The sequence below is a fragment of the Saimiri boliviensis genome, chromosome 10 (assembly GCF_048565385.1).
Source record: "Saimiri boliviensis isolate mSaiBol1 chromosome 10, mSaiBol1.pri, whole genome shotgun sequence".
NCBI lineage: Eukaryota > Metazoa > Chordata > Mammalia > Primates > Cebidae > Saimiri > Saimiri boliviensis.
This window is the reverse complement of record NC_133458.1, coordinates 83,554,997-83,567,330: the sequence shown is the minus strand read 5'-3', so window position 1 is coordinate 83,567,330 and position 12,334 is coordinate 83,554,997. Positions and strand designations below refer to the sequence as shown.

The 12,334-nt window shown below is 36.7% G+C and overlaps 1 protein-coding gene and 1 long non-coding RNA gene across 2 annotated transcripts in view; both read right to left on the bottom strand.

Moving 5' to 3' along the window:
• Nucleotides 1–1,872, bottom strand: part of AHR (aryl hydrocarbon receptor) — a 46,646-nt gene extending 44,774 nt beyond the window's left edge. Inside the window, exon 1 of the mRNA XM_003938677.4 lies at nt 1,788–1,872. Within this exon, the coding sequence (XP_003938726.3) occupies nt 1,788–1,852 (65 nt within the window). The 5' untranslated portion in view covers nt 1,853–1,872. The remainder of the gene's footprint in view (nt 1–1,787) is intronic.
• Nucleotides 1,873–3,117: 1,245 nt separating this feature from the next.
• Nucleotides 3,118–12,334, bottom strand: part of LOC141580106 (uncharacterized) — a 33,064-nt gene continuing 23,847 nt past the window's right edge. Inside the window, exons 2-3 of the long non-coding RNA XR_012512156.1 lie at nt 5,015–5,103; nt 3,118–3,203 (exon numbers count right to left, since the gene is read on the bottom strand). This is a non-coding gene — a long non-coding RNA (uncharacterized LOC141580106). The remainder of the gene's footprint in view (nt 3,204–5,014; nt 5,104–12,334) is intronic.

The following is a 12,334-nucleotide window of genomic DNA, read 5'->3' as shown; positions in this document are numbered from 1 at the left end:
GTTATAGGAAATTATTAAATACAAGTACATTAAAGACTGAGAAAGTGTATTAAAATATTAGAATATCTAATAAAAGGTACATTTTATGCAAAAGAAAAATGTAATACATTAAAACATTAACATATAAATTAGAATCCATAAATGTTGTTAAACTGTACAAAATTATGGCATTTGTTTTTGTTTTCAAAGCCATCCAAGTCCTTTTATAATACCCTAACTGGAACCCGGTATCTTAAAAACACATCAGGGAGATCTTCCCGTTTTCTGACAATACACATAAAACCCATTAATATAGCTATCATACATGATCCTGAGTGTATTAATAAATACATAGAACAGGCATTTGGGATGCCTCCCAACTTGAACCATCAAGGACAATGTCAAATTGTCCTTCAAACAAACATACTTTAAGAAACCATTCTACAAAATAAAAATTATTATAAACCAGTAACTCAAACTGCCAAGGTAGAAAACTCCTAGTTTGACAATATTCCCTTAAGACACACTATACCATAAAACTTCCAAATTTTAATCAGTCTATTTATAATTATCTTCTCAATGCCAATTTATATGTGTAGTTCTGAAGAACTATGATAACTGAAATTCTGAAAGGAAGTTGAATTCTAGAATGAAACTTTAAACCAATAATTGGTTTTACACGTAAATCTTAAACTGTTATTTTTCTGGTTCCCATTAGTGATAGTTAAAATCTAAGGAAAATACACACTTCTAATTTGGTCTGAGAAGACGTTTAAGAGTTCCTAAAATTGTTTATGGAAACTTGAAAAATATGTAAAGTAACTCAGATAAAATTAGAAATAAAAAAATTGGAATAAACACACGAATACAACCACCTTACAGAAGGAAATATTTCAAGCACGGCTAGTTTTTCTCTGAAAAAAAAAAAAAATTAAAGTATTTGGCATCTCACACAAATATCCCACCAAAATCAACCGACGACATAAGCAAGTTTGTACTCACTCTATTAGAAGTAACAAAACTTCGAAGGGAAAAAGAACTAGAGATAGATGTTAAGAATGAAAACCTCTCTCAAATATAGTTCTATATCTTTTATTTTACAGATCCTAAGGCCACCCCAAAGGTGATAAGCAAGCTTCCCCAAAAGGCGTCTGAAGATCACAAATCCTCTACCGTATCCTGTCCATTGCATCCACTCCCACCTGCTACCATTTCTATCTACTTTACCGATACAGTCACAATGAGCGCTACAAAATTGCTGCCAAATAAGTAAATAAGAGCGCAACAGAAAGCCAGTTGATGGGGACCAAAAAGTACCTTTAGAGGCACTCTGCCCCTTTGCAAAAATTCGGCACGTGTTTTGCTCTTTAAAACATCTCGCACTACCAAACTCTACCAAGAAGGAGAACTAAGACGGTCCTCTAACTTAACCCATGCGGGTATTAAAAGTGGAAGGAGATATCGACAGGTTTATACTAAGTAATCCACCAGCACAAGGCAGATGAGAGCTGTCAACAAACTAGGACTAAAGAAGAGAGAAAAAGTTGCAAATGTGAGAGGGTGCGTGTGCACTGGCGCGGGGGCCGATGATGAGTGGGAGGACAATTTTTTAAATGCAATCATTGAAAACTGGAGAATCCAAGTCCTCGGTCTCCCGACCGGCCTTCAAACCGCGACTCCACGGGCAATGCCGGGAATGGACCTAATCCCCAGGATCGCAGGGATTTGGGGGCGGGGTGGGGCTGCCTCCCGCGCCCGCGTGCCAGAGCGCCCAGCCCCCGCGATGAGAACGCGCTCCGGACACTCACGTTTTCTGCACCGGCTTCCGCCGCTTGCGACTGGCGTAGGTGATGTTGGCGCTGCTGTTGTTCATGGTGCCCAGCCGGCGGCGGCGGCGGCTCCTCCTCGGGCAGGGGCAGCCGGGTCCCCGGGACTCGGTGTCGGCTGGGTCGACGGCGGAGGCCGGCGCCGGGTTCCGCGGAGTTGTGCCCGCTCCACCTGCGTCCTCTCCGGACAGCGGCGTGGGCACCGCGCTTCAGCGACCCGGCTCCCGCACTCCGCGCCAGTCCAGGTGAGCTGCCCGGGCCTGGCGCCGTGAGGGGTGGCGAGGGGCGGAGACCCACGAGCGAGGCGGCGCAGGTGCCGTCTCCACCGGCGGAGGCGGCGCGGCAATGCCCGCAGGTGAGGCGACCCGGGAGGAGGAGGAGCCTGGGCTATTCAGAATCCTGGCCTGGGTCGCGCACGGGGGCGCCGCGCCCCGTGACCGTCGCCGCGGCCCCTTGGGTGAAGGAGGCGCCGCCGCACTGCTCCCGGGACTTCCCAAATCCTGGGTGCTTCCCGCCCGCGGAGCTCCGGCGCCGGGCACCAGTCCCCGCTGCCTCCAGCTTCCGTTCAGCTACACGGCTGCCCCTGGTCTGAGCTGGCGGTCCAGGGTACGCTCGGAACAGAGCGTCAAGGGGACTAGCCCGCCGCTGCCTCCCGCCGCCGCGCGCACCGGCTGAATAGCAGAAGCGCCCCCGACCCCTCACCGGCCCCGCCCCGCCCAGATCCTGCGTAGCCCCGCCCCGTCCTCTTGCCCCCGCCCACTGGATTCCATTCTATCTTCCTTGAGGGCCCCACCCTCATCCCAGCACGTGATGACGTAGGACGTAACAACGCCCCCCTCCCCTCCCCCCCCCCGTAGCCATGTTCGTACCTAGGCAAACTCTTTGTAGCTAGGCTGTATATCAAGATATGACAAATACTGAGCTTAACTTCACCTGTCTGAGGGACGGTGGGTCAGCTAACTTATGGCTACAAGAAACTGGTAGACAACCAACGGGACTATATATTTTCCAAGTTGGGGAGGAGTCAGAACGCCAGATTTGAGTTGAGATTTGAAGGCTAGACGTTTCATTGACCTTTTTTTAGGGGGGTGTATGTGGGGAAGTCTTTACAATAGACAGGAAAATAGAAACTAAGGGGACTATTACGTGTTGTGTCATGGAGAACAATATGGAAAAATATTGGGAGTAGTTAATAGTATTGAATACTGTTGAGAAATTCAAATTAGATGAGAACTGAAAATGTCATTTTTGTCTTCTCAATAGGTACTCACTGATGACTTCCGTGAATGCTGTGTTGATGGGGTAATGGGCCTGCAAATAACATTGAAGTGGGTACAGGATTGAGGCGGAGATGAAGAATTGGCATCCTCAAGCAGACATTTCTTTTTCCATGTTTAGCTGTGGATGATAGAGACATCAGATGGTAGGTTATGGGAATGAGGAGTTAAATGAAGGTTTTCTAATTTTATTTATTTATTTATTTATTTATTTTTTTCTTTTAGACAGAGTCTCACTCATTCACCAGGCTGGAGTGCAGTAGCGTGATCTAGGCTCAATGCAACTTCAGCCTCGCAGGCTCAAGCAATTCTGCTTCAGCCTCCCGAGTAGCTGGGACTACAGGTGCACACAACCAAGCCCAGCTAATTTTTGTATTATTAGTAGAGACAGAGTTTCACCGTGTTGGTCATGATGGTCTCCATCTCTTGACCTCGTGTATCTCGTGATCCACCTGCCTCCGCCTCCCAAAGTGCTGGGATTACAGGCGTCAGACACCTTGCCCGGCCAGTTTAGTTTTTCAAATGGGCAATACTGAGCAGCTGAGAGCAGGTGGAGATAAACTGTGTAGGGAACCCAAGAGAACAGTAAAGGAATGATAGATATTAACATAGTGAAGGCAGGAGAGAATGAGTTCCAAAGCATAAATGGGAGATTAGGACGAATACATTAGATAGCAACAGAAACAGCACTTCTAGTGCTTTGCCGTTCAGAGTATTCCACAGCTTCTCATGGGAGTTAAAAGAAATGCAGACTCTGGGTGTCCTTACTAATTCAGAACCTGAAGTTCACAAGAACTTCCAGGTGATTCAAATGTTTGTAAAGTTTGAGGAGCAGCTGTCTACTAGCTGGAGAAAAGAAGGATGGGGTAAGATGAAATAGGTTACTGAATTTTGGATCAGAATGATGAAGGAGATTTGACAAAGGGTATTCTAGCATGAGCTACAAAAGAACAAGTGTGATTTGTGGTCGATGATCTTTGTTTTAATTTTAGAAGAGCATAAAGTAAAAGTGATCTGGGAAGTGGCAACAAGGAAGTAGGTGGACATCCACCTTACATCCTTGATGTGTGATAAGAGAAAATAATTAGGCAATATTTGGGAGAGTTTATAGGGAAGTCATAGCTTCAGCAAGCCAGCTTTCAGTTTAAGGAAAAGATGAAACAAATTCCCAAAGAAGACAGTGTACGTTGGTGTTCATGAATTAGCAATTGCAGAGACAGAATCAACCATCTGTATTTTCCCTTCTCTTTCATTTCTTCATTTTCTATACTTACTCATATCTAAAACGTATAAATGGAAAAGAATAATTTACTTCTAGCTAGGAACTTTAAGGGTGAAAAATTCATATCAGAACATAATTTATTGATTCTGTAGCTTATAATTCCTCTTCAGAAAAGAGATGTACTAAATCCAGTGACCCAATCTTAATTTAGTAATTTTTAAAAATCCTTCCCTTTTTAAGGTTGTTACCTATTTGGTACAGTCATTTTGTATCTTATTTTGTCTTTCAAACCCTTATTTTTTATGTTTAACTTTAGGATTATTTTCATTATCCAGAAGTCATATCATACTGTATTATGTTACATATGTTACATAAAGTCTTAGTTAATAGGTCTTTACATAATTGAGATTAAAATGGAATAGCAATACAATTCCCAGAATTCATTTTAATAGTTACATGAACTTCCGTTAACAGTTTTGCAAGTATGTGAATAAAACCAGTGTAGTGTAATGCCATTTTACAAAAATGAGCTGCCGTTATCTAGAAACTTCCTATATTGCCACTGTGGAACATGGTTCTCAAAGTATGGTTTGTGGCCATCTGCTAAGAGTTAAAAAAATTTTTTTGTGAGCAGTTTTCTTTTTTGTAGTTACATGATTTTTTTTCTCATAACAATTAACTCGACTATAAGTTGGTGAACATTTGATTACCTTATCCAGAGAACATCCTCTTAATCAATTGAGTTGAGCTTACTTTCTGAGGTTTCAGATGCAGCTGTATGTGTATGGATTTCTTTCTCCTGTGAAATAGTATGAGAAAAATGTTTTAGGAATGCCATTATAAATATCAGCTGTTCTTGAATAAAGGAAAATAATCAAAATGAATGCTAAACCTATCTGTCACAGTTCATTTCAGTAAGCAAGATTTTACCCCCTGTAATATACCAGATACTGTGGGTTACAGTAGTTATATATCAGACATGTTCTTTCCTCTTGGAGCTTACATTCTAATGAGGAAGACAAGAATCAATAAGATAGTTACACAAATGAATGTATAATTACAACTGGGACAAGTACTGTGAAATGAATACTCTGAGAATGTATAATAGGTGGATTTGACTTGGTAAGGGAAGGTCATCCAGAGAGCTTGAGCTGAGTTTTGAGGCTTGGGTAGGCATTTTATAGGTGACCGGGGAGGAAGGGGTATTTCATGCAGACTGAACATTTATCACTTTTTATCTCCTCTTCAATTCTGCAGCTTCTTACTTCAGGCCCTCAGAATTATCTATTTCACTCATACCCTGCTTTTACAGTTTACAGTACATATTGTAGCTGTATGAAATATTTTACAGAGGGTACTCCATGCTTCCTAAACTATACACTGAGACATCCTAGGAGTGCCACAACAAACTCACAGGGGCACTACCATGGGATATTTTAAATTTTCAAGGCCAACAGAGTGACATCAGTCAGACACCATACAAATCACTATCTTGAGGTAGTTCATAACTTCTACATTAAATTGTAATTTATTCCTTTTGACAACATCATATCTTTGTGAGGCTGTTTTTTTTTTGTTTGTTTGTTTGTTTTTTGTAAATTTCTGTAATAAAACAGGGATTATGGGAAAATTACTGTAGAACAGGAAATGAGGGTAGTGGTTTCCAAGTTTATTCCAAGGTTTAAGAAGTTGTAAAGTGCCCAACAGATAGATGTGCACATCCCATTAAGAATGAAAAATGTTAATGTGCATTAGTTTTTAAATAGCTACTAAGTTGTTAGGACAGACACACATAAGTTTGGAGTTAACTGTTTAATAAATGAAACTGCTAGGTGTTTCTTGTAACTTGCAATACCATGAAAACATTACCGAGACACTAGGCATGCTGTGAACTGAGAAGGTTTGAGACCTTTGGCAGAGCTAAATCCTTCATTTAACAGGTGAGAAACTTCAGGCCCAGGGAGATCAAGTGCTCTGCTAATCATAGCCTAGATTCTGGATCTTGTGACTTCTACTTCAGTGTAAAATGTATAACTTATCTCACTTTGAACTGTTCTAATTCATTTATTAAAAATCATCAGTTTACACATTGCTTGCTTTTACTCCTGACACTGAAGAACAGACATAGATATCTCAGGGCTGTTTTTAAATACTTAATGTCTTCTTTACTTTCTTGGATACAACAGTGTCAAGCCACAGACAAGTAATGAATAGGTGTTGAAAATTTTCAGAAATGTGTTTTAGGATAATGCTAATCTTAATTCTGACAAAAACTACAATATAGGAATAATTTGTTATTCAAAATTATTCACTTATGGATAATGCTTTGTTCTAAGAAACATTTAGATTTTTAAGACGTGAAAGTACATTAGCTATTAAATGTTAACATTCAGTAAGTTTGGATTTTGATTTTTTTCTTTCTGGACCTTTATTTCTCCTAATTTAAAATTCGATTATGTGGAAGGTTATGAAAAAACTTTGTTTCATATGCTAAGATTTCTATCTAATTTATTAAACATTTTATTAAAACATATGTTTAAATATCATTTTTACTAAAATCCATTTAACTTTGGAGATAAATATATTTGGAATCTACATAACAATACATATTTTCTGCATTTCAAATCGTGATACAGAAGAAACTGAAATTAAGATAAAATACATTTAACAAATAAAATATTAATTTGATAAGAACAGCTTAAGGAAATGTAAATTATTAGAAAACTCTTGCCTAAAATCTGTAATTTAGATTTGCTAAATTTTAAAAGGCTATCATTCTTATTAAGAAACAAAATGTATTCTTTACTGAAAATGTTTAACAAATTTAGTTGATGGGTAGACAGTGGTTCTCAACATTTGTTGCATATTGTAATCACTTGGGAGCTGTAAAAATTACTGATTCTTTGGCTCCACTACAAAGATTTTTATTTAATTTATCTAGGCTGTGTCCTGGAATTGGGATTTTACAGGTGATAGAGGTATTGTGGTTAGGTAAGAGAAGATCCTAATATTCTCAGGAAATGCATGCTGCAACATATATATATATATATATATATATATATATATATATATACACACAACACACACACACACACACACACACACACACACACACACACAAATCTGAAAGGTATACAAACATTTGTGGTATTCTTTCAACCTTACCATATCATGAAAAATTGCATAACAAAAAGAAAAAATAAGAGCAAAAATAAATAGCCATGTACTTTCAAGTTAAAAAATTGAGAGACAAAATAATTATCTGAAGCCTGATAACTGTTTCCATGGGAGGTCAGGACAGACATATTCGGCACCCAGCTTTTACATAAGATAAAGCTTTAGACCTTACTCTAAGTCTAGATACTAAAGGATGTAAGATAAATGTAAAAAGACTCAAAGTTTCTGCAAAGAACAACATTAGAATCCCAAATCTTCATTGTATGGCCTCTCTGGCCTGGACAACAGGTTTAGTTACTTGTGCATTTCAAGAATTTAGCTAATTTTTATTAACTGCAAGTTATTTATACTAAAATACTAATAGTTTCTAATACCATATGAATATCTTTTTTCTGGTTCTTAGGCATTTGAAATTTCTCCTTTATCCACTTCCTTGTATATAACCACTGACTTTTCTAAGACTTTATAGTGTATCAGTAGAACAGGAGTTATATCCATAAGGCTTACATGCTAAAATAATGGTTTTTAAAAAAAAAAAAAAAAAAAAAAACTTGGAAAAAATGTTAATTTGTACTGCAAGTTAAATCTTTTCACATTAATGCTATGCAAAACAGGTGCTATAAGTAATATTCTTAGGACTGTCCTCACTCAGACCCCATACCAAGCATCAGAAATATTCTGCCATTACCTGATTGGTAAGTTGATGAAGGAGATCTGATTACATAATTAATCAAGGGGATATAGTGGAGGGTGGAGTGTCCTGTAAAACAGAATGTTCTCCACCCTTCCCTCCTAAAGCAAGCAGTAAGAATTTTCCTGGTAAAACTTTAAACTTTAATTGAGTGGTTTTCCTGCCTGAATATAGGTGGAGCTCCCATCTGCCTTTACAGAGGCAAGGGTTTCTGATGGAAATGAGTAGCAAGGATTCAGTATAGACCCAGATCTTGGGCAAATCTCTTACATTCTTTAAATCCTGGCTTTAGGTTGAATTCATTCTGGTTATCTGAGTCTTTAAAGAATTACATAAAGCAAGTATGTTTCAGAGAAAACCATGTGAAATAAATAATTATTTTGGAATACACTGGTATTTAAAGAAATACCAAGTAGATGATAATGTAAACAATCCCTATCTAAACTCTTCAGAAACCAGAGTTTTCAAATATTCATTACGTATTTGTGTTGTATTTTTCTATATTATTTAAACACATTTTGTGAGTGGTCATATTTATGCCAGATTTTTGTATGTCTGATTCTTTGAAGCAAATTTCCCCTATAAAATATATTTTTTAAAAATCTGCATACATCTATGTTAGTAAAAATACCAGTCTGAATCCTGCTAGAGTGCTTTGACTATATATGGAAAGTAAATGAAAGATATAAAATGCAAACTTTGATTTTTTTTGTTACTCTTAAGCAGTTCAGACAAATGTTAATTTCAGTAAGAACTGCATTAACAAGATGATGAGAAAAATGGAGGTCAGTATAGGGTAATTCAATCCCCCAGACCATTTGGTTTTAATTAGTATTTACCTATTTTAGGGTATAAAAAGGTTGACATTTTGATAGAATTTTCTCATTTATAAACATGCCCTACATGAAATATTAATAAAAGAAATAGCCTCACATACAGCAGTTATTCTTAAAAAGTTTGTTCATACTGAAGGTATTAGCCAATTATAAAGTAGGCTGTGGTTTTTAGGCACATAAACACTCAGTCCTTCTAAAAGAAATACCATTATCAGTCAACCTAAAGATGATATTTTTTCAATAACAAAAAGAAATAGTACTTAATAACTGTAACTTAATAGCCCTTTTCTTATCTTTTAGTGTCCTCTCAAGAAGATGAGGAAAATACATCAGTGCACAAAGTGAAATATACTTATCAAAACTGAGCACTTTATGTCATTACCTCTTAAGGGTCAAGTCTCTCAAGTGGCAATTTAAGTTTTATTTGCAAACTATACAGCTCAGTAAATGACTGGAATAATAATGGTTAATTTGGTAATAATGGCATTGATTTAAGCCACTAATTTCTGAATTCTATATTACTATATATTATACTCAGAAAAAAATAGATGGTAAATATCTGTCCCCATGATTTAATACTTGATTTCCATATTTTCTACACATGCTTTTAATCATAGTCAAAAAAGAAAAAACAGAAAAGATGATGTGTCAATTGTTAACATTTTCCAATTAGCTCTTACTAGAGTCATCTAGACCTCATTATTTTACCTAAAGCATAATGAAAAGCACTGTCTTTGACATTGAACTATATGTCCAACATAAGTCTGTTTAAAAAGCAAGTTTTAAGAAAGAATGAACACACACACAAACATATGTATATTAAATAATATATATGTATATATAAAAGTATAAAGCTTCCTTCAACTTCTGTAGTTTACAACTTTTGGTCTTTCGTCATTTCTTACAGGATACTAAATATGTGGGATAACTGAGATACGGATATATTTTTTAAGTTATACTCTCTAGTCCACTTAACAAAGAATACTACTGACTTTAATGTGAAAAATTCTTCAACAAAAAAAGAATATGCTATTACAATTTTTGACTTTTTTTCTTTCTAATCTGAATGAATTTAGAAGTTAAACTGAACTATTGGTTTAGTTTCCTATGTAAAAAGCAAAGGAAAAAGCCTTCTTGTGTGATCTCTCACTCCCTAATATACCCCCCAACATTTATATGTGTGTATATTATATATAGAGGTGTGTGTGTGTGTGTGTGTGTGTGTGTGTGTGTATAATATACACACATAAATGGGGGGTATATCTGTGTGTGTGTGTATATATATACTATATATATATACACAGACACACACCTCTATAATATATACACGTATACATCTCTACATATAATATACACACGTGTATATATATGCACACACACAGAGAGAGTACATAATGACTTTCAGGAGTGAAAATGGTCTTTTACAAAAAGATGGATTCCTGTAACAGATAGAAATGTTCAGAAAAATCTCAGGATCGATTGTTTTCTCTAGTAAGCACTTCAAACTTCTCTTGAGATTAATCACAGCCTTTACTGCTTTGTATGCTGAATACAAGAGTTCCTTTTGATTTAAAAATGTATCCACTCTAACAGAGTTAACCTTCTGTATCTAATTAATATGTGGAGATAAATAATCTGTGAAACTGATGTAATCTAACCTACACAAGACTCAGATAACTTTATTTGATCCTTAACAATCACATACGTTGTTTATTATATTCTTTTCTATATGCTGTTAGCACAAAACTAGATCCACTTGATCTAACAACTTCTGGACAATAATCATTTCCTTGTTTAAAGAACACAAATCTCTTGTAACTATAATAATGATATCTACCTTCAATTAATTTATATGAATTTAATCACCTCTTTAATTTTAATATAGTGCTGTTGCTTAAGTCTAAGCGGAAGTATTAAGTACTCATTTATATTTTTCTTTTAAGGTATATGTTAGGATTTTTTGTGCTTAGGTCATTCTATATGCATTTTAAAATACATTCCCGAAATTATTTTCAAGTGCATTTGAAAGTGATGATTTGATTAATATGAATGAGATATCACTGATGCATTATATTTTTTCGATTTTTTCCAAATATTTTATTCACATAGTTCATATTTTTAATATTAAAGTACAAATCTTCCTAGATTTGCTGGAAGATTTGCTTCAGAGAGCTTTCATTCTACTTTTATGTGTTATTAGAATTCAAGAGGATTTAACATCTGAAATCTTTCATTTTTTAATGTTTTTCTGCATATGGTCAGCAGAAAACAAAATAAAAATAAGATGCAAATCTTGCCATATTGGTGGGTTTTACCCAAAAGAAAAAAAAAACCACTAATGCAGTCTCTAATAATGTCCTTTCCCCCATTTTAATAAGAAGGTTTGTGTTGTTCTGACATTAAATGGATTAAGCAGCAAGCCTGCTGAGAAAAATACTCAAAGGTATTAAACCCTAGCAGTGTTGGTTTAACTGTAATTACTGTAAAATAAGATTAAGTCTGAATTTGGAAGAAGAACTAGGTTTGACATAAGACTAAAAGGTAACAGTGTTCACAGATGCCTGAATTAATGCTTCACTGAAAAATATAATTAGCACAAGATTTGAAAATATGTCTCCTTTGGCCAATGTCTTCAGAGAGTAATCAGTGCTGTAGACTGATGTAGTGGAAAGAGCACTGGGCAAGTGGCCAAAATCTTTGAATTCAAGTTTGTTGCTCTAGCACTCACAAGTTCTGTGACCTTGGATAAGAAATGTCTAAAACCTTTGAATCTCAGTATGGTGGATATGGCCAACTGACAACCATTTGCACTTTTTCGTACTGTGTATTTCTATACTACAGCAGCTAGAAAGCTAAAAACTGCATATCCCAAATTCCTGTGCCACCAAACTTCCAAATGTAAGTAAGTTTCATCCAATTAGATGCACTTGTTGAGATTAGGAGGCAGAAGTCAAGTGGAGGTCATCCTCCTGCTGCTTCCATTGTTTTCTGCTAATAAGTGGGATTGTGGAAACGATTTTTCTGTGATGGGTTCCAGCATCCAAGTTCTAGGGTTTGAGAGGCTGTTGTGGTGTCAGCAGCAATGGCTCCCTGATCTCACAATTGTAGCTACAGTGGTGTGTTTTTGAAGTCAGTAAATTTTGTAGTGACTTCTGGAGTCTCCACTTTTCTTATTGTACCAGAGGTCATAGTTCTCTAATAAATCAGTTCTACAGTGTTCAGGAAACATTCTGAATTCCTAGCCTAGAGCCTCTCGCGCCAGCCTTTCTAGAGATTTGGTTAGCATTTTATTCCCTGTTTTAAATCCCTGTTTTCTGAAAATACCT